General features: G+C 44.0%; 1 protein-coding gene across 1 annotated transcript; it reads right to left on the reverse strand.

Moving 5' to 3' along the window:
- Nucleotides 1-607: 607 nt before the first annotated feature.
- On the reverse strand, nt 608-19,812 carry LOC124038356 (solute carrier family 22 member 7-like). The gene is given in 11 exon segments (XM_046354139.1): nt 608-1,012; nt 2,116-2,322; nt 2,652-2,760; nt 2,980-3,194; nt 3,913-4,022; nt 8,877-8,956; nt 8,959-8,999; nt 9,258-9,426; nt 10,033-10,187; nt 19,077-19,180; nt 19,303-19,812. Coding segments are annotated over 11 exon segments (1,653 nt in total). The 5' UTR covers nt 19,681-19,812; the 3' UTR covers nt 608-927.
- Between the last annotated feature and the right edge of the window lie 1,688 nt (nt 19,813-21,500).

Here is a 21,500-nt window from a genome sequence, read left to right on the forward strand (position 1 = left end):
TAATCTTTTACCAAGTCTAAAGGTTGTCTGTCTGTTGGTCCAACTGTCTCATTGTTAGTTAAACCTTGCGAAACAGATCAATCTTTTACTGTGCAAAAATAATTAAATTAACCACTTCTGCTTGTTAAAGAATCCCTTTATCTACATTAATTGGTGATGTATTGACAGCAAGTAGTTGCTTGAGCAACTAAAGAATATTTCACCATTTCAAAGTTTCAGGAATTCACTAATATGTGAACAGTTCAAAACGAGAACGGAACATGATGTATGTGCTTTTCAAACTCCATTGCTCATTGTCAAGCCAAACATACCATGGCAATGAGTGACAAGTACTTGACAGCATGATGGCACCAACAGGCTGGGACTCAGGCTTGTTCCCACCCAAGTGTTTAGACCAACGGGAAATGAGACGATATGCTGAAACACATCACCATTTTAACAATGTTTTCTTCTATTGATCGTGCCACTAGAATAAAGGTATTTAACTGCATGGAACTAAAAACAATACACAGTCAGAATTATCCAAAATACAAGTTACAACTCGTGATAGGAGTTTAAGGAACCCAGTTCTAACCCAGTTAGGATAACATAGTACAGGAAACTTATGTATAGAACACAGATTTATTGCAGATTTATTGCAAAGACACACAAACACCAGTATTTATGAAGAACAAAACAGTAGATTCAATAATGACCATGTAAGAAAAATGGGCTACAATTCATCTATCTTTCACCAAGTAATAAACAGGTAAGTAATAGTCCATCCATCCACTTTTGGTCCATCCATTATATTTCTTCTAGGTAGATATTCTGCTCTGTTCATCTATCATGCATTTGCTTGAAAACTACTGTCTCTCTGAGTGACATGGATTCACATATAACTACATAACTAATCCTTTTATAATCTAATAGGATCTCTGCGTGGATTCATGTAACCTCAACTGTTCCATTTCCATTCCTGTTTTCATCAGCTTGCTTCAGTGGATTGCCACTCTCTCCATCCAGTTCCGCTCTGCAAAGCATGAAAGGTGCAATTAGATGTTACATGGCCATTTGTCCAATTCTGAATACTGATTAAATAATGGGTAACCTTTACTTAAAGCGTATACGTATAATACTGTATGACTTGTTATGAGCCGTTGTAAAGAATCGGTTTAAGCCTTGGCATAGGTATAATGCATTATAACTTGTTATAAGTATGCATGAGCCTTCATAAAAATTCAAGGGGTGTTGTATATTGGCCAGTAACACCATGGCAAAGGGCTGTTCTTATGCACAACGCGAAGTGGAGTGCCTGGATACAGCCCTTAGCCGTGGTATATTGGCCATATACCACAAACCCACAAGGTACCTTATTGCTATTATAAACTGGTTACCAACGTAAATAGAACAGTAAACAAGTATTTCTGTGTCATGCCCGTGGTATATTGTCTGATATACACATAGCTGAAATGCTGTTCAGCCAATCAGCATCCAGGACTCAAGCTAACTGGTTTAGAGTTATGCAATAAGGCCCCACGGGGTGTGGTATATTGCCAAAAAGGCTGTTCTTAAGCACGACACAATGCGGAGTGCCTGGATACAGCCCTTAACCGTGGTATATTGGCAATATACCACAAACCCGAGGTGCCTTATTGCTATTATAAACTGGTTACAAACGTAATTAGAGCAGTAAAAATACATTTTTGTTATACCCGTGGTAGACGGTCTGATATACCACAGCTTTTCAGCCAATCAGCATTCTGGGCTCGAACCACCCAGTTTATAATGCTTTATAACTTGTTATAAGCATGTGTGAGCCTTTATAAAGAATTGGTTAAAGCATGGGCATAGGTATAATGTTTACAACTTGTTATAAGCATGCATGAGCCTTTATAATTTCTTATAATCAGGCCCGTGGCAAGTTTTACAATGCATTATATAACTGCATTATTTTTATAAACTGTATTTGTTTCCCCTTTTCTTCACAAGCACTTGATTGTATCTTATAGGCCCATATAGGCTGGGAACTAAATGGTGTCTGAAACTGAAATTAAATAAATAATCAATCAATCAATCATATACAGTACCTAGATGCTTTAGACACAGTATTACCAAATACAATTCCTGCTCTACCTTGGTTTTTCTATGTCCTCGATGAACTCTGGCAGGCGAACATTGAGTGTTTCTGGGAGGAGCAAAGCCACTAGTCCGGTACCAACAGCCACCAAGGCATATATCACAGCAGGGAGGAGCTCCCACACAACGTCCAATAGGGCGATGAGGGGAGCGATGGACACGCCTAGCCGACCCACAAAAGAGGTGTAGCCAACGCCGTTCTGCCTGAGGGACCAAGCAAAAAAGTAATTTAGAGTTCAAAAGAGGACAGATCTGTGCAAAAAATTATGATAATCTGTCAGTACAATTCAATTGGAAACTTCACTTCAACAATGTGTGTTATAAGGAGGCAATAACATTACAGAATGTTTAGATATCATTTTTGTGTAGAACAGAGTTGACTGTCTGTCAAGTAGGAGTCGTGTTTGCTCTATTTGTTACATTTCTATCTGCAACATTGTGAAGGACATTTCACCTCACTGAATGCACACCAAGACTACAGGTGATTACATTAAGTGAACACTATGTGATATGGTAGTTTATTGGTCACTCACCGAACTACTGTTGGGTAGAGCTCAGTGGTATAAAGGAACATTATTGTGAAGGATGCTTCAGACAGGCCTTTCCCAAAAAGACCCACGATGGTACGAAACACCCACAAACCTAAGTGAAAATATGAAAACATGGATGACTGAATCTAAGGCTAACAACTCAAAAATACCCCCCAGGACTCAAAATGCAAGTGCACAAAGAAAACAAACTGCGTCGATGGCATACGTTCCACAAGAAACTCAAATTGTAAGAAAGTAGGTAAGTAAGGAAAACGTAAGTAAAGTGAAAACCCATTATTTGCTAACAATATCTTTCAGGAACCAAAAATACCTTGAGGAACAAATATGTTGATGAAGATACAGGTTCCAGTCAAAAGCAATGTCCCAACCTGTCCAGGTTTTCGGCCAAACTTGTTCAAGAAATAATAGACCATTATCTTTCCAGGCAACTCGATGGCAGCATATATGAACTGTGTGAAGTAGACATTCATGCCAAACCCAGTGATGTTCAAGCTGATGCCGTAATATGTAAATGCAACTCCATACCTACAGGTCGAAGAAAATAAGAAACTTAAGATCAAAAATACTTCTAAAGGATATACATGTAACATTTCCACCTTCAACTAGAGCCAAATCAGTGGCGGCTGCTGATAGGAGAAAGGCTCATAATAATGGTCTATGATATCAAACACCTTGAACCCATTTGTTTGATGTATTTGATACCATTCCACCAATTCCGCTCCAGTCATTACCACGAGCCCGTTCACCCCAATTAAGGTGCCACCAACCTCCTGTGGATGGCCCAATGGATGGCCAAATGGATTATGATAAGGTAAGAAGCAGTACTAAGCCATTTTAGGCATTTCTATTTCTGTGTCCTTTAAGAACCTTGAAGAAATGGAAATGATGACGAAAATAGTACATGTTGCTCCTGTAAATTTGACAGCCAGACAAGTTGGAGAGAAAACATTAAAGGGAAACTCTACTCAAAAAATATATTATTTTCATTAGTCCAGTGTCGATACAGTCCCAAAATGTTTTGTATGTCAGCAGTCAAGTTTTCAAGATATTGGACTTTCAAGAAGCAAAGTATCACTGGCCACATTACCGTGATGATGTGTTTTGCATGTGGCCAATGATGTGGGCTAATGAAAAAAATACTAAAAGATTGTTTTTAAGTGGAGTTTCCCTTTTTAAGTGCATTTAATATGAATTCTATGGCATTAGACCTTGATGAGATCCAAAAGTGTTTTCCCCTACTTACCATAGTATTCCTGTGCAAATGGAAAGTTTCCTTATATTTGGAGTTCTCACAAGGTCCACAAAACCGTACTTCTTCTCCTCATCTTTAACTCTTACTGCATTCGTAAGGGTCTGTGGGCAACCAAAAAAGGCATGCTTGTATGCATTTCTAGGTTTATCTTATTTGCTTACCAAGATGGCTCCTGGTATTAGTTGGTATAAGGTATTAGTTTCACCATTGTCATGAAGCCACGCATGCTAAAATGAGAAGCATTTTCTGGAGTATGATGTCGATATTAGGACAGTGTAAGGGGTGCGTAACTGGTGTCAGGGAAGTCACACACAGGAGAGCAGAACTAGGTAATAGCCGGAGCAGTTTAATTGCAAAACCAACAGCATAAAGAATAACAAACATGGGTACAACACCCACCGCACACCAGTAAACATGTGCACTTACAACAAACAATTCCCCACAAAGACATGGGGGGAACAGAGGGTTGAATACACAACAATGAATGAGGGAACTGAAAACCAGGTGTGAAAACAAGACAAAACAAATGGAAAATGAAAAGTGGATTTACGATGGCTAGAAGACCGGCGATGCCGACCGCCGAACGCCGCCCGAACAAGGAGAGGAACCGACTTCGGTGGAAGTGGCGATAGTACCCCCCTCCAGCAGCGTGCCGACACCGGCCTCGGGGACAACCCGGAGGGCGAGGTGCAGGGCGATCCGGACGGAGACGGTGGAACTCCCGCAGCATTGAAGGGTCCAACACGTCCTCCACCGGAACCCAGCATCTCTCCTCCGGCCGTACCCCACCCAGTCTACGAGGTACTGAAGGCCCCTCGCCCGACGCCTCGAATCCAGTATGGATCGAACGCAGTATGCAGTGTCCCCCTCGATGTCTAGAGAGGGCGGAGGAAACTCCCGCACCTCAGACACCTGTAGCAGAGCAGCCACCACCGGCCTGAGGAGAGACACATGGAACGAGGGGTTAATACGGTAATCGGGGGGAAGCTGTAACCTGTAACTCACCTCGTTCAGAATCCTCAGGACTTTAAATGACCCCACAAACCATAGACCCAGCTTCCGGAAGGGCAAGCAGGGGCGGGTTTCGGGTCGAGAGCCAGACCTGGTCGTCCGGTGCGAACACCGGGGCCTCACTGTGGTGACGGTCTGCGCTGGCTTTCTAGCGCAGCACGGCGCGCTGAAGGTGAACATGAGTGGCATCCCATGTCTCCTCCGCGCGCCGGAACCAGTTGTCTACCGCAGGAGCCTCGGTCTGACTCTGATGCCAAGGAGCCAGAACCGGCTGATACCCCAGAACGCACTGGAAGGGGGAGAGATTAGTGGAGGAATGGCGGAGCGAGTTCTGGGCCATCTCTGCCCAGGGCACGAACTCCGCCCACTCCCCCGGGCGGTCCTGGTAATAAGACCTGATCGAGACCCCCGATGTTCTATAAACGCCCTCCAGACCCTCGAAGTGAAGACACTATGTCCTCAGGCACCCCATAGTGTCGGAAGACGTGTGTAAACAAGGCCTCCACAGTCTGTAGGGCCGTAGGGAGACCGGGCAGAGGAAGGAGACGGCAGGACTTAGAAAAACGGTTCACAACGACCAGGATCATGGTGTTACCCTGTGAAGGAGGAAGATCGGTAAGGAAATACACCGACAGGTGCGACCAAGGCCGTTGTGGAATGGGTAAGGGGTGTAGCTTACCTCTGGGCAGGTGCCTAGGAGCCTTACACTGGGCGCACACCGAGCAGGAGGAAACATAAACCCTCATGTCCTTAGCCAAAGTGGGCCACCAGTACTTCCCACTCAGACATTGCACCGTCCGACTGATGCCTGGAGGACCAGAGGAGGGTGACATGTGGGCCCAATAGAACAGCTGGTCACGGACAGCAGATGGAACGTACAGACACCCAGTGGGACACTGGAGGGGAGTGGGCTCTACATGTAGCGTCTGCTCAATGTCCGCGTCCAGCTCCCACACTACCGGCACCACCAGGCAGGAGGCCGGGAGTATGGGGGTGGGATCCATGGGCAGCTCCTTTGTGTCATATAGCTGGGACAGTGTGTCTGCCTTCACGTTCTGAGAACATGGTCTGTAAGAAAGGGTGAAAACAAAACGGGTGAAAAATATGGCCCACCTTGCCTGGCGAGGGTTCAGTCTCCTCACCGCCCAGATGTACTCCAGATTGAGGTGGTCAGTCCAGATGAGAAAAGGGTGTTTAACCCCCTCAAGCCAATGTCTCCACGCCTTCAAAGCCTTGACAACAGCCAACAGCTCCCGGTCCCCAACGTCATAGTTTCGCTCCGCCGGGCTGAGAAGAAGGCACAGAGGCGGAGTTTCGGTGGTGCACCCGAGTGCTGAGAGAGCACGGCTCCTATCCCAGCCTCGGATGCGTCACCTCCACTATGAACGCCAAAGAGGGATCCGGATGAGCCAGCACAGCAGCCGAGGTAAACAGAGCCCCCAGGTGACCAAAAGCCCTGTCCGCCTCAGCCGACCACTGCAAACGTACCGGTCCCCCCTTCAGCAGTGAGGTAATGGGAGCCGCTACCTGACCAAAACCCCGGATAAACCTCCGGTAGCCAAGTAATTGGCAAACCCTAGAAACTGCTGCACCTCCTTTACCATGGTGGGAGTTGGCCAATTATGCACGGCTGAAATGTGGTCACTCTCCATCTCCACCCCTGTGGTGGAAATGCGGTACCTAGGAAGGAGATGGACTGTTGGAAGAACAGGCATATCTCAGCCTTGACGTACAGGTCATGCTCCAACAGACGACCAAGCACCCTGCGCACCAGGGACACATGCTGCCGCATGTAGCGGAGTATATCAGAATGTCATCAATTTATACCACTAACCTCTGCCCGTGCATGTCCCTGAAAATCTCATCTTCAAAGGCTTGGAAAACTGATGGAGCATTCATCAACCCGTATGGCATGACGAGGTACTCATAATGCCCTGAGGTAGTACTGAAAGCAGTCTTCCACTCGTCTCCCCCCCAGACACGCACCAGGTTGTAAGCGCTCCTGAGATCTAGTTTGGTGAAGAAGCGCGCCCCGTGCATTGACTCAATCGCTGTGGCTATGAGCGGTAGCAGGTAACTGTACCTCACAGTGATCTGGTTTAGACCTCGATAGTCAATACATGGGCGCAGACATCCCTCCTTCTTCACAAAAAATAAACTTGAGGGTGAAGTGGAGGACCTAATGTACCCCTGACGCAGGGATTCGGAGACATATGTTTCCATAGCCGCCGTCTCCGCCTGTGACAGGGGATACACGTGACTCCTGGGAAGTGCGGCGTCTACCAGGAAATTTATCGCAAAATCCCCCTGTCGATGGAGTGGTAATTGAGTCGCCTTCTTTTTGGAGAAGGCGAGGGCCAATCGGCATATTCTGGGGGGATGCGCACAGTGGAGACCTGGTCTGGACTTTCCACCGTAGTCGCACCATCGGAAACCCATAAACATCTCCCCGAGCACTCTCACGACCATCCCGTGAGAGCCCTCCGTTTCCAGTGGGGAAACAGTAGGGTCATGACAGGCTAACCAGGGTAGGCCTAGCACCATGGGAAACGCAGGAGAGTCAATGAGGAAGAGACTGATTCTCTCCTTGTGAACCCCCTGCGTCACCATGCCCAGGGGAGCGGTGGCCTCCCCCTGACTCTAATGGTCGACTGTCTATGGTGTGAACGGGGAAGGGCACATTCACGGGAACAATGGGGATCCCTAAACTATGGGCGAACGATCGGTCTATAAAACTCCCAGCCGCGCCTGAATTGAAGAGCGCCTTATGCTGGGAATGCGGGGAAAACTCAGAAAAAGTGACATGGACCTGACAGACCCTGCTCTGGACATCCGTGGGTAGCCAGCAGGTTATCCAACCGAATGGACAGGTCCACTAGCTGGTCGAAGGTGAGGGTGATGTCCCTGCAGGCCAACTCCCGACGGACGTCCTCGCGCAAACTACAGCAATAGTGGTCGATCAGGGCCCTGTCGTTCCATCCCGCACCGGTGGCCAGGGTCCAAAGGTCCATGGCGAACTCCTGAGCGCTCCTCGTCCCCTGCCTCAGATGGTCCAGCGCCACATCTTCTCCCCACACGGCATTGGCCCACTCCAGGGCTTTCCCTGAGAGACACAAGACGAGTGTGGACACTCTCTCACGGCCCGAAGGAGCCGGGTGAGCGGTTGCCAGGTAGAGATCTAGCTGCAATAGGAAACCCTGGCAACGTGCAGCCGTCCCATCGTACTCCCGGGGAAGGGCGAGATGAATCCCACTGGGACCGGGTGAAGGGGAGGCGAGTTGTGGATGCCCTGGTTGTGCTGGTAGAGGCGCTGGATGAACTCCTGTCTCTCCCAGCGATCTATGTTTTGGACGACTTGGTCCATGGCGGTGCCGAGATGGTGGATCATTGCTGCTTGCTCATGGATGCACTCCTCAACCCCTATACTAGGGGCACCTGCTCCTGCTGATTCCATTTTCAAGGTGGGGAATTCTGTAAGGAGTGCGTAACTGGTGGCAGGGAAGTCACACGCAGGAGAGCAGAACTAGGTAATAGCAGGAGCAGTTTAATTGCAAAACCAACGGCATAAAGAATAACAAACATGGGCACAACACCCATCGCGCACCAGTAAACATGTGCACAAACACTTACAACAAACAATTCCCCACAAAGACATGGGGGGGAACAGAGGGTTAAATACATAACAATTAATGAGGGAAATGAAAACCAGGTGTGTAGGAAAACAAGACAAAACAAATGGAAAATGAAAAGTGGATTGGCGATGGCTAGAAGACCGGCGACGCCGACCGCCGAATGCTGCCTGAACAAGGAGAGGAACCTGACTTCGGTGGAAGTCGTGACAGACAGTCTCAGTCTCAGTCTCAGCTGGACTTGGGATTGAAAGATGCCCTGTTGAGACTAAGGCTATCCTAACATGATACCACATATGTGAGCATTAAATGTACCTGTGGTGTGATCTCAGCCATACACTTGGATCTGTTGTTCATCTTGGCACATTTCTCCAGGTAGAAATGGGCTTTTTCTTTTCTCCATTCGCTAAGAGCCACCTAGCAGACTCTGGAAGCCACCTGCAATGGCACAGATCCCTGTTGACACCAGGCAAGGCCACTAGATGGTCTCTAACAATAATGTTCTGTTGTTAGAAACCTTTCCTTTTATTAGATATATATACCCTTAGTAATAGTAAGGTCTGACTTCACCATTACATCCACAAACATTTCAACAAGTTTTACCTTATTTACATGTTTTACCACCGAACAAGTTTTAACATTGAACTCATCAAACCAAGTATAACACATAACATCAAAATAAAATGGGTTGTGTACCACCAGGTAATGACAGCCAAGACAAGAGGCGAGGTAGCTGCTATGGTCAGCCACCTCCAGTCGTTCACAAAGTATGCAATGCTAGCTAGCAGCATGTTTCCACATGTCCAATCCAGGCTTACTATCACTCCAGCAAATGTCCTGTGTTGAATGTCAAACCATTCCACACCTGTAGATATGTCCAAGAAAGAGAGTTTAGAATTAATTATATTTGAATGTCAAAGTAAATACCGATTTTTATGCTAACACTTACATCTAATGTAAAGCAACTGATGTTGATACCAAGCAACCATTTTTTGTGTGTTTATTTTCAGATTTGTCTCAATATAATTTGCAGAGTGCCTCTACAGTCAAAGTTCATGTTGAACAAGTTGAATATTCATAGAAGCTACAGCAGGAACAGAAAAGATCATTCAGTCATGCAATATATCACTAAATCAATCATCAACCGTTTAAAATGAATAATTTATGAAATCCCAGTGTATTTAATTTAACCCAAAATTGAACCAAGATCAATTCCCTTGAGGTCTAAAACCTTTTATAGAGGGAGACTATAATAGCATTGTACATTTTACCAGACACTCTTGTCAAAAGCATTTACAGGAGCTATTAAGATTAAGTTCCTTGCTCAAGATTTTTCACTTAGTCGGCTCTGGGATTTTAACCAGTGACCTTTCAGTTACTGGCACAATGCTCTTAATTGCTAGGCTACCTGTATAACACTTTAATATGTATAACACGATACAATACAAAGCGCAATCAGGGACTAACTCACTGAGTACAATGGAGATTATGCTTATTCCAGATAGTGTCACTCCGGTGAAAAATCTCATGATACAAAACATGACATAGGAGGTGGAGAAGGCACTGGTAAAAGCAAACACCATAGTTGCTAGGTAAGCCACCATCAGCATTGGCCTCCGGCCGAATCTGTTCAGAGAAAAATAAAATATTATAAAGGCAATTATCAGTACAGTATATCATAATGTAGTGTTGCCATATTTCTATACACAATGCAGCTAAGAGAAACACAATAATATGGTATTAAACACGAGACACTATCAGAATATTTCATTTCTGTAAAGGATTCAATTGAACACCAAAGTCTGGACCTAATATAGTGTATAAGAGGTCATGCAAGAAGTTTTGTAATGGTTCCTATGTTGTATGAAATAAAGATTTGTTGGTCTATGGTGTGTAATGAGGATCCAGACACTGCACTTGACATATTTATGAAATTGCTTAATGCAGTTACTAATAAGCATGCCCGTTTACTTTTTTTTTTACTGTGAAAACAGTGAAATCCTTGTGGATTGATGAGGAATTGAAAAATTGTATGGATGAGAGGGATGAGGCAAAAGGAATGGCAAATAAGTCTGGCTGCACAACCGATTGGAAAACGTAATGCAAATTGAGAAATCATCTGACTAAACTGAATAAAAAGAAGAAACTAAAAGAGGAAAATAGGAATGATATAAAGCTTTGGAGCACCTTAATTGTCATTTTGGGTAGAAAGGCAAACTCAGCTCCATCATTCATTAAATCAGATGGCTCATTCATCATAAAACCCACTGATATTGCCAATTCCTTTAATGATTGTTCATTGGCAAGATTAGGAAACTTCAGCATGACATGCCAGCAACAAATTCTGACACTACACATACAAGTAGAACTGATCAAATTATGAAAGACAAGCATTGAAGTCCGTAAAGTGAGTGTAGAAGAGGTGAAAAAATTATTGCTGTCTATCAAAAATGACAAGCCAGCGGGGTCTGACAACTCGGATGGAAAATTACTGAGAATAATAGCAAATGATATTGCCTCTCCGATTTGCTAGAGGGCTCCCGAGTGGCGCAGCAGTCTAAGGCACTGCATCTCAGTGCTGGAGTCTTAACTACAGACCCTGGTTCAATTCCAGGCTGTATTAAAACTGGCTGTTATTGGGAGTCCCATAATGCGGCTCACAATTGGCCCAGTGTCGTTAGGGTTTGGCTGGAGTAGGCAGTCATTGTAAATAAGAATTTGTTCTTAATTGACTTGTCTGGCTAAAAGAATAGTTGAATTTTACATACACCTTAGCCAAATACATCTGGAATTGTGATACAGTGAGTTATAGGTGAAATAATCTGTCTTTAAAAAATTGTCCAACCTTAGTGCATGTAAACTTCTGACTTCAACTGTATAGTTTACATACACTTAGGTTGGAGTCATTAAACACATTTTTCAACCACTCCACAAAATTATTGTTAACAAACTATAGTTTTGGCAAGTCGGTTAGGACATCTACTTTGTGCATGACACAAGTCATTTTTCCAACAATTGTTTGCAGACAGAGTATTTCACTTATTATTCACTGTATCACAATTCCAGTGGGCCAGAAGTTGACATACACTAAGTTGACTGTGCCTTTAAACAGCTTGGAAAATTCCAGAAAATGATATCATGGCTTTAAAAGCTTTGATAGGCTAATTGACATTATTTGAGTCAATTGGAGGTGTGCCTGTGGATGTATTTCAAGGCCTACCTTCAAACTCAGTGCCTCATTGCTTGACATCATGGGAAAATCAAAGAAATCATCCAAGACATCAGAAAATAAATTGTAGACCTCCACAAGTCTGGTTCATCCTTGGGAGCAATTTACAAACGCTTGAAGGTACCACATTCATCTGTACAAACAATAGCACGCAAGTATAAACACCATGGGACCACGCAGTCGTCATACAGCTCAGGAAGGAGACGGGTTCTGTCTCCTAGAGATGAACCTACTTTGGTGCGAAAAGTGCAAATCAATCCCAGAACAACAGCAAAGGACCTTGTGATGATGCTGGAGGAAAAAAGTACAAAAGTATCTACAGTGCCTTGCGAAAGTATTCGGCCCCCTTGAACTTTGCGACCTTTTGCCACATTTCAGGCTTCAAACATAAAGATATAAAACTGTATTTTTTGTGAAGAATCAACAACAAGTGGGACACAATCATGAAGTGGAACAACATTTATTGGATATTTCAAACTTTTTTAACAAATCAAAAACTGAAAAATTGGGCGTGCAAAATTATTCAATCCCCTTAAGTTAATACTTTGTAGCGCCACCTTTTGCTGCGATTACAGCTGTAAGTCGCTTGGGGTATGTCTCTATCAGTTTTGCACATCGAGAGACCGAAATTTTTTCCCATTCCTCCTTGCAAAACAGCTCGAGCTCAGTGAGGTTGGATGGGGAGCATTTGTGAACAGCAGTTTTCAGTTCTTTCCACAGATTGTCGATTGGATTCAGGTCTGGACTTTGACTTGGCCATTCTAACACCTGGATATGTTTATTTTTGAACCATTCCATTGTAGATTTTGCTTTATGTTTTGGATCGCTGTCTTGTTGGAAGACAAATCTCCATCCCAGTGTCAGGTCTTTTGCAGACTCCATCAGGGTTTCTTCCAGAATGGTCCTGTATTTGGCTCCATCCATCTTCCCATCAATTTTAACAATCTTCCCTGTCCCCGCTGAAGAAAAGCAGGCCCAAACCATGATGCTGCCACCAACATGTTTGACAGTGGGGATGGTGTGTTCAGGGTGATGAGCTGTGTTGCTTTTACACCAAACATAACGTTTTGCATTGTTGCCAAAAAGTTCAATTTTGGTTTCATCTGACCAGAGCACCTTCTTCCACATGTTTTGTGTGTCTCCCAGGTGGCTTGTGGCAAACTTTAAACGACACTTTTTATGGATATCTTTAAGAAATGGCTTTCTTCTTGCCACAATTCCATAAAGGCCAGATTTGTGCAATATACGACTGATTGTTGTCCTATGGACAGAGTGTCTCACCTCAGCTGTAGATCTCTGCAGTTCATCCAGAGTGATCATGGGCCTCTTGGCTGCATCTCTGATCAGTCTTCTCCTTGTATGAGCTGAAAGTTTAGAGGGACGGCCAGGTCTTGGTAGATTTGCAGTGGTCTGATACTCCTTCCATTTCAATATTATCACTTGCACAGAGCTCCTTGGGCTGTTTAAAGCTTGGGAAATCTTTTTGTATCCAAATCCGGCTTTAAACTTCTTCACAACAGTATCTCGACCTGCCTGGTGTGTTCCTTGTTCTTCATGATGCTCTCTGCGCTTTTAACAGACCTCTGAGACTATCACAGTGCAGGTGCATTTATACGGAGACTTGATTACACACAGGTGGATTGTATTTATCATCATTAGTCATTTAGGTCAACATTGGATCATTCAGAGATCCTCACTGAACTTCTGGAGAGAATTTGCTGCACTGAAAGTAAAGGGGCTGAATAATTTTGCACGCCCAATTTTTCAGTATTTGATTTGTTAAAAAAGTTTGAAATATCCAATAAATGTTGTTTCACTTCATGATTGTGTCCCACTTGTTGTTGATTCTTCACAAAAAAATACAGTTTTATATCTTTATGTTTGAAGCCTGAAATGTGGCAAAAGGTCGCAAAGTTCAAGGGGGCCAAATACTTTTGCAAGGCACTGTATATCCACAGCAAAACGAGTCCTATATCGACATAACCTGAAAGGCGGCTCAGCAAGGAAGAAGCCACTGCTCCAAAAACACTGCTCTAAAAAAGCCAGACTATGGTTTGCAATTGCACATGGGTACAAAGATCGTACTTTTTGGAGAAATGTCTTCTGGTCTGATGAAACAAAAATAGAGCTGTTTGGCCATAATGACCATCGTTATGTTTGGAGGAAAAAGAGGAAGGCTTGCAAGCCGAAGAACACCATCCCAACGTGAAGCACAGGGGTGGCAGCATCATGTTGTGGGGGTTCTTTGTTGCAGGAGGGACTGGTGAACTTCACAAAATAGATGGCATCATGAGGCAGGAAAATTATGTGGATATATTGAAGCAACATCTCAAGACATCAGTCAGGAAGTTAAAGCTTGGTCGCAGATGGGTCTTCCAAATGGACAATGACCCCAAGCATACTTCCAAAGTTGTGGCAAAATGGCTTAAGGACAACAAAGTCAAAGTATTGGAGTGGCCATCACAAAGCCCTGACCTCAATCCTATAGAAAATTTGTGGGCAGAACTTAAAAAGCGTGTGCGAGCAAGGAGGCCTACAAACCTGACTCAGTTACACCAGCTCTGTCAGGAGGAATGGGCCAGAATTCACCCAACTTATTGTAGGAAGCTTGTGGAAGGCTACCCAAAACGTTTGACCCAAGTTAAACAATTTAAAGGCAATGCTACCAAATACTAATTGAGTATATGTAAAAGTCTGACCCACTGGAAATGTGATGAAAGAAATAAAAGCTGAAATAAATCATTCTCACTACTATTATTCTGACATTTCACATTCTTAAAATAAAGTGGTTATCCTAACTGACCTAAGACAGGGAATTTTTACTAGGATTACATTTCAGGAATTGTGAAAAACGGAATTTAAATGTATTTGGCTAAGGTGTATGTAAACTTCTGACTTCAACTGTATATCTTCAATCTAAGCCAACTAAAAAGTGTGTTCTGTCAGGCCTGGAAGGAAGGAAAAGTAATACCACTACCCAAGAATATTGTCTCAAATAGCCAACCAACCAGCCTGTTACCAACCCTTAGTAAGCATTTTGGAAAAATTGTGTTTGACCAGATACAATGCTATTTTACTGTAAACAAATTGACAACAGACTTTCAGCATGCTTATAGGGAAGAACATTCAACAAGGACAGCACTTACACAAATGATAGGCTGAGAGATATTGCTGTTTTGTTAGACTTCAGTGCGGCTTTGACATTACCGATCATAGTCTACTGCTGGAAAAATGTATGTGTTATGATTTTACACCCCCTGCTATATTGGATAAAGAGTTACCTGTCTAACAGAACGCAGAGGGTGTTCTTTGATGGAAGCATCTCCAACATAATCCAGCTAGAATCAGGATTTCACCAGGGAAGCTGTCTAGGCCCCTTACTTTTTTCAATCTTTATTAATGACATGCCACTGGCCTTGAGTAAAGTCAGTGTGTCTATGTATACGGATGACTCAACACTATACATGTCAGCTGCTACAGTGAGTGAAATCACTACAATACTTAACAAAGAGCCGCAGTTTGTTTGAGAAGGGTGGCAAAATAAGTTAATCCTAAAAATATTTAAAAAATTTAACTAAGAGCATTGCATTTGGGACAAATCATTCACTAAACCCTAAACCTCAACCTCATTTTGTAATACATTTTGTGGAAATTGAGCAAGTTGATGTGACTGTCATGATCAAAACATACAATAGTAGTAGCTAAGATGGGGAGAATCTGTCGGTAATAAAGCGCAGTGCTGCCTTTTTGCAAAACTATCAACAAGGCAGGTCCTACAGGTTCTAGTTTGTTGCACCTGGACTACTGTTCAGTCATGTGGTCAGGTGCCACAAATAGGGACGTCTGACAATTACAATTGGTTCAAAACAGGACACCACAGCTGGCCCTTAAAATGTACACAGAGAGCTAATATTAATAATATGTATGTAAATCTCTCATTGCTCAAAGTGGAGGAGCGATTGACTTCATCACAACTTGTTTTTGTAAGAAGTGTTGACATGCTGAATGCACCGAGGTGTCTGTTTAAAATACTAGCAGACAGCTCAGACACCCATTCATACCCCAAAAGACGTGCCACCAAAGATCTCTTTACAATCCCCAAGTCAGGAACAGACTATTGGAGGTGCACAGTACTACATAGAGCCATGGCTATATAGAACACTATCCCACATCATGTAACTAATGCAAGCAGTAGAATCATATTTAAATATATAAAAATAAACCTTATGGAACAGTGAGGACTTTGAAGAGACACACACACACAGGCACACATACACATGATAAGACACGCACACTAAACACATGTACACATGGATTTTGTATTGTAGATATGTGATAGTAGAGTAGTGGTTTGAGGGAACACACTTAACGTCTTGTGAAAAGTGTTATGAAATGTAATGTCATGTAATATTTGAAATTGTATACAACTGCCTTAATGCTGCTGGACCCCTGATTATTGTAAGGTTTATAGGCTTGAAGTAAGGGTTAGTGTTAGTGGACAGTTGGTTAAAATGGTGTTGAGAATAAATGAACATCTACAAACTAAACATTGATTTCGGATTTTACAAATAAAGTGTTACCGATTTATCACTTCAGCACCTCTAATGTGAAAGTTTATGGTACTTGCCTAAAAATAAATTAAGAAAAACATCCCATTTATTGGGATCAAGCTTTCGCTTTATCAGCTGGTACTGTATCTCTGCTTAGGATCAATGAATGGTTAACACAATGCTAATAATGATGTCCTTATCCTACTTTCTAACTTTTATATAACACACAGAATTAATTACGAAGAAGAGCAGAGGTGTAGAGAATTGGCATCCTTAATAAATACAAATAGTTTTAACTATGCAGCTATTTTCCAGCCAAAGGAAAGGGACATTGTTTCATGTATTATCAGTAGTTTTAGAATGTTTCTGTATTTATTATGGATCCCCATTAGCTGCTGCCAAGGCCCCTACTCTACTACTGCATATCTTCGACACAAAATCCATGTGTGCGTGTGGGTATAGTGCATATGTTATGCTTTTCTAACTTTAGTAGTAGATGTAAGGAGAATCAAGTACCTTTACCTTTATCTGACAGAAACAACAGATGAATGAAGACATGGCACATTTGACATGTTATTTTGTATGTAATATTAAACATGTGTTTATGTAATATTAAACATGAAGCACTGAGATCGACATGCTTGCTGGACTCATTGTGCGGACATCTTCCTGCGGACCTGCTGCTCCACAGCTGTACTCTCTGATTTGATGAAGGAAAAAAGACTCTGCTTCCCTCATCAGTGTCTCTGTCTCTGTTGAGCGAAGTGCCACAGACACACTTGGGCCCATCAGACAAGCTGTTGCAGAGGTTGGATCGAAGTGCCAGAGGATTCAGTATGCATGCAAAGCGCTCACGCAGTGACTTCAGAAGGACCTGTGCCAACTGTTTTGAAACCGTAGTTGACTGCAAGTCTGCCTCAAGGTTAAGAAGACACTGCACTGGCTGTCAGTTTTTGGAGTTGGTTGATGTGGATTGTGAATGGCTCCAGCAACTTCACAAGCTGTTCTAGCTTGGCCCAGTCACTGGTCAGCCAGTTGGACGGTGTGGATTGTGAATGGCTCCAGCAACTTCACAAGCTGCTCTAGTTTGGCCCAGTCACTGGTCAGCCAGTTGGATGGTGTGGATTGTGAATGGCTCCAGCAACTTCACAAGCTGCTCTAGCTTGGCCCAGTCACTGGTCAGCCAGTTGGACGGTGTGGATTGTGAATGGCTCCAGCAACTTCACAAGCTGCTCTAGCTTGGCCCAGTCACTGGCCAGCCAGTTGGACGGTGTGGATTGTGAATGGCTCCAGCAACTTCACAAGCTGCTCTAGCTTGGCCCAGTCACTGGTCAGCCAGTTGGACGGTGTGGATTGTGAATGGCTCCAGCAACTTCACAAGCTGCTCTAGCTTGGCCCAGTCACTGGTCAGCCAGTTGGACGGTGTGGATTGTGAATGGCTCCAGCAACTTCACAAGCTGCTCTAGCTTGGCCCAGTCACTGGTCAGCCAGTTGGACGGTGTGGATTGTGAATGGCTCCAGCAACTTCACAAGCTGTTCTAGCTTGGCCCAGTCACTGGTCAGCCAGTTGGACGGTGTGGATTGTGAATGGCTCCAGCAACTTCACAAGCTGCTCTAGCTTGGCCCAGTCACTGGTCAGCCAGTTGGACGGTGTGGATTGTGAATGGCTCCAGCAACTTCACAAGCTGCTCTAGCTTGGCCCAGTCACTGGTCAGCCAGTTGGACGGTGTGGATTGTGAATGGCTCCAGCAACTTCACAAGCTGCTCTAGCTTGGCCCAGTCACTGATCAGCCAGTTGGACGGTGTGGATTGTGAATGGCTCCAGCAACTTCACAAGCTGCTCTAGCTTGGCCCAGTCACTGGTCAGCCAGTTGGACGGTGTGGATTGTGAATGGCTCCAGCAACTTCACAAGCTGTTCTAGCTTGGCCCAGTCACTGGTCAACCAGTTGGATGGTGTGGATTGTGAATGGCTCCAGCAACTTCACAAGCTGCTCTAGCTTGGCCCAGTCACTGGTCAGCCAGTTGGTTGATGTGGATTGTGAACGGCTCCAGCAACTTCACAAGCTGTTCTAGCTTGGCCCAGTCACTGGTCAGCCAGTTGGACGGTGTGGATTGTGAACGGCTCCAGCAACTTCACAAGCTGTTCTAGCTTGGCCCAGTCACTGGTCAGCCGGTTGGACGGTGTGGATTGTGAACGGCTCCAGCAACTTCACAAGCTGTTCTAGCTTGGCCCAGTCACTGGTCAGCCGGTTGGACGGTGTGGATTGTGAATGGCTCCAGCAACTTCACAAGCTGTTCTAGCTTGGCCCAGTCACTGGTCAGCCGGTTGGAAGGGGGGGATTGTGAACGGCTCCAGCAACTTCACAAGCTGTTCTAGCTTGCCCCATTCATGCTCCATGCACACCCTCAAATTTCTTCCCTGTTAGCTACTGATAGCTAGTACAAGCTAGGCCTATTTGAAACGTCAACATTTGATTTCTGCTCAAAGTTTAGAAGAAAACAACTAAAACTTTTTTATTTTATTTTAGTTATTTTCTACATCATAGATAATAGTTTCAGTATAGTTAAGTTTTTCAAATGTTTTTTTCGTTTGACATTTTTGTTCAGTTTACTAAATTATTTTTCCAATTTTATTTGTTATTTATTTTCAGTTTTCGTTTACTATAATAACCTTGGTGTGTATACGCAAGTTTGTGTGAAGTAGTAAGGGTCCTTTCTGTATGGTGCATACATACCTGTCACTGAGGAAACCGAATAAAGGAGCCCCACACATTACTCCAATGAAGAAAATGGTGGCTGTCGCTTTGTTCATCCCTTTTCTATCGCATACAAGGTCCCACTTAAAAGAGATCATAACAATAACCGTGGTGTCATGAGTACAACGGGACAGTTACAAAGTGATCAACATGTTCAATGCTTTCCATCTAGAAAGCAAAATAGCTGGAAAAGGAAGAGACTTACCTCTGTAGCCAGAGTGGATTTGAAGGTGCTGTTGTCATATACCCATCCATTCTGACAGGGGACTGTAGCTAGGTCACTGTCATTGGAGTTGGACAGGAGATGGAACTGGGGTTCTGGGAACATCTTGCAGGAGCTTGGAGTCCCATCTTCCTGTACTGGAATACTGACAGTCAGTCTCTGCTCCTGGGTCAGATTCCCAAAGACACCCTCATCATCCAGAGCGCTGAGGTCACAGTGGTGAGAGGGCACAGCAGCTATGAAGTTATTCAGTAAGAAGTGACATGGCAGGGTCATGCGAGAGAGGCTCTGAATCAGGACGATCATTGTTTGGAATTTTCCAAATCCATTGATTTCTGAGAGGACATTGTCAAATTTCATTTTGAAAAGCACTTTGGAGTCGCCAGAACTCCACTCAATAAAGTAGCAGCAACCACCTCTAATGCTGTCTGCAGAGACAATCCTCTAGTCCTCTGCTCTTCTCACAGTTGGTAATTCATTCTTTGTGTTATATAAAGGTTGGAAAGTAGGATAAGGACATATTTACCAGTGTAACACGGTTATATTGGTGATTCCCCTTGCCACTTTATTGTTAAGCCAATGGGTTTTTGGTTTGAGGTTTGTCTTGCCTTCACCTACTCAACATGGCATCTTATTGGCTGGTTTGCGTAGCTTGCTTACGAGGGGGGATGTTCCAGTTAGAATCGTCCCAGTGAACAAGCACCAAACCAGCGTTAAGTTGTTGGTTGCAAAGCACTGTACATCAAAAGTGATTCATATATTTTGTACAGTGCGTGAGTGCAGAGTTGGGTGGTGAGCCGTGCATTGCATGACGTGCAATTTTGTGCTGTTCCTATCAGGTACATTGTTAAATATATTATATTGTAATTGTATTATTTTGGTAACTACTCCAGTGAACAAGCACCAAACCAGCGTGCGTGAGTAAAGAGTTGGATGGTGAGCCGTGCATTGCATGACGTGCAATTTTGTGCTGTTCCTATCAGAATAAATCTCCATGACTGGTGCTACACGTTGGAGTTCCGTGTCGATGACTGATTGTACACAACGCAAGAAGAGTACTGTTACAGTGGTGCCGTGGATCGGATCATCCTTCGCTGGATTTCCATCTCAGAACTTCGCCGTGGTTGCCGTTGAAGAATCAGATAAGACGTTGCTTGTGCAGTTTATGGCGATATCGCATTTCACCACAAGAGGGCGCCACTGCAACGTTTTATTATCGAAATTGATGATTTTTACATTTACATTTACATTTAAGTCATTTAGCAGACGCTCTTATCCAGAGCGACTTACAAATTGGTGCATTCACCTTATGACATCCAGTGGGACAGTCACTTAACAATAGTGCATCTAAAACTTAGGGGGGGTGGGGTGAGAGGGATTACTTAACCTATCCTAGGTATTCCTTAAAGAGGTGGGGTTTCAGGTGTCTCCGGAAGGTGGTGATTGACTCCGCTGTCCTGGCGTCGTGAGGGAGTTTGTTCCACCATTGGGGGGCCAGGGCAGTGAACAGTTTTGACTGGGCTGAGCGGGAGCTGTACTTCCTCAGTGGTAGGGAGGCGAGCAGGCCAGAGGTGGATGAACGCAGTGCCCTTGTTTGGGTGTAGGGCCTGATCAGAGCCTGGAGGTACTGAGGTGCCGTTCCCCTCACAGCTCCGTAGGCAAGCACCATGGTCTTGTAGCGGATGCGAGCTTCAACTGGAAGCCAGTGGAGAGAACGGAGGAGCGGGGTGACGTGAGAGAACTTGGGAAGGTTGAACACCAGACTTCAGATTTCTTTTGTGTTACTTGTTTATTTGAAATTCTAATGTATATCTGATATAAGTAGGGTGAGTTTTACCAGTGTACTAGATATAGGTTAGATTTTGACGTGAGGTTAAATATATATATATATATATGTTTTGCTATTTACATTTTTATTACGGTGTTGATTTCCCATTGTTAAAATGGAAGGTGTTGGGAGAGGTGGGGGTTTCCTGTCATTTAATCTGTCACCATCTGTTGGTAGGGGTTCAGCCAAAATTCCAGTTACTTCTACACCTATGCCTAAACTGGAGGGTTTTGATGATAGTTTACCCATGGACATGCCCAAGGATGTGTATGAAAGAGTTTTGCCAAATACAGGGAGTGGGGAGGTCTCCATGGATTTCATAGCAGACATAGTACAGCAGATTGGTCATTCC

Source organism: Oncorhynchus gorbuscha, linkage group LG06 (assembly GCF_021184085.1).
Source record: "Oncorhynchus gorbuscha isolate QuinsamMale2020 ecotype Even-year linkage group LG06, OgorEven_v1.0, whole genome shotgun sequence".
NCBI lineage: Eukaryota > Metazoa > Chordata > Actinopteri > Salmoniformes > Salmonidae > Oncorhynchus > Oncorhynchus gorbuscha.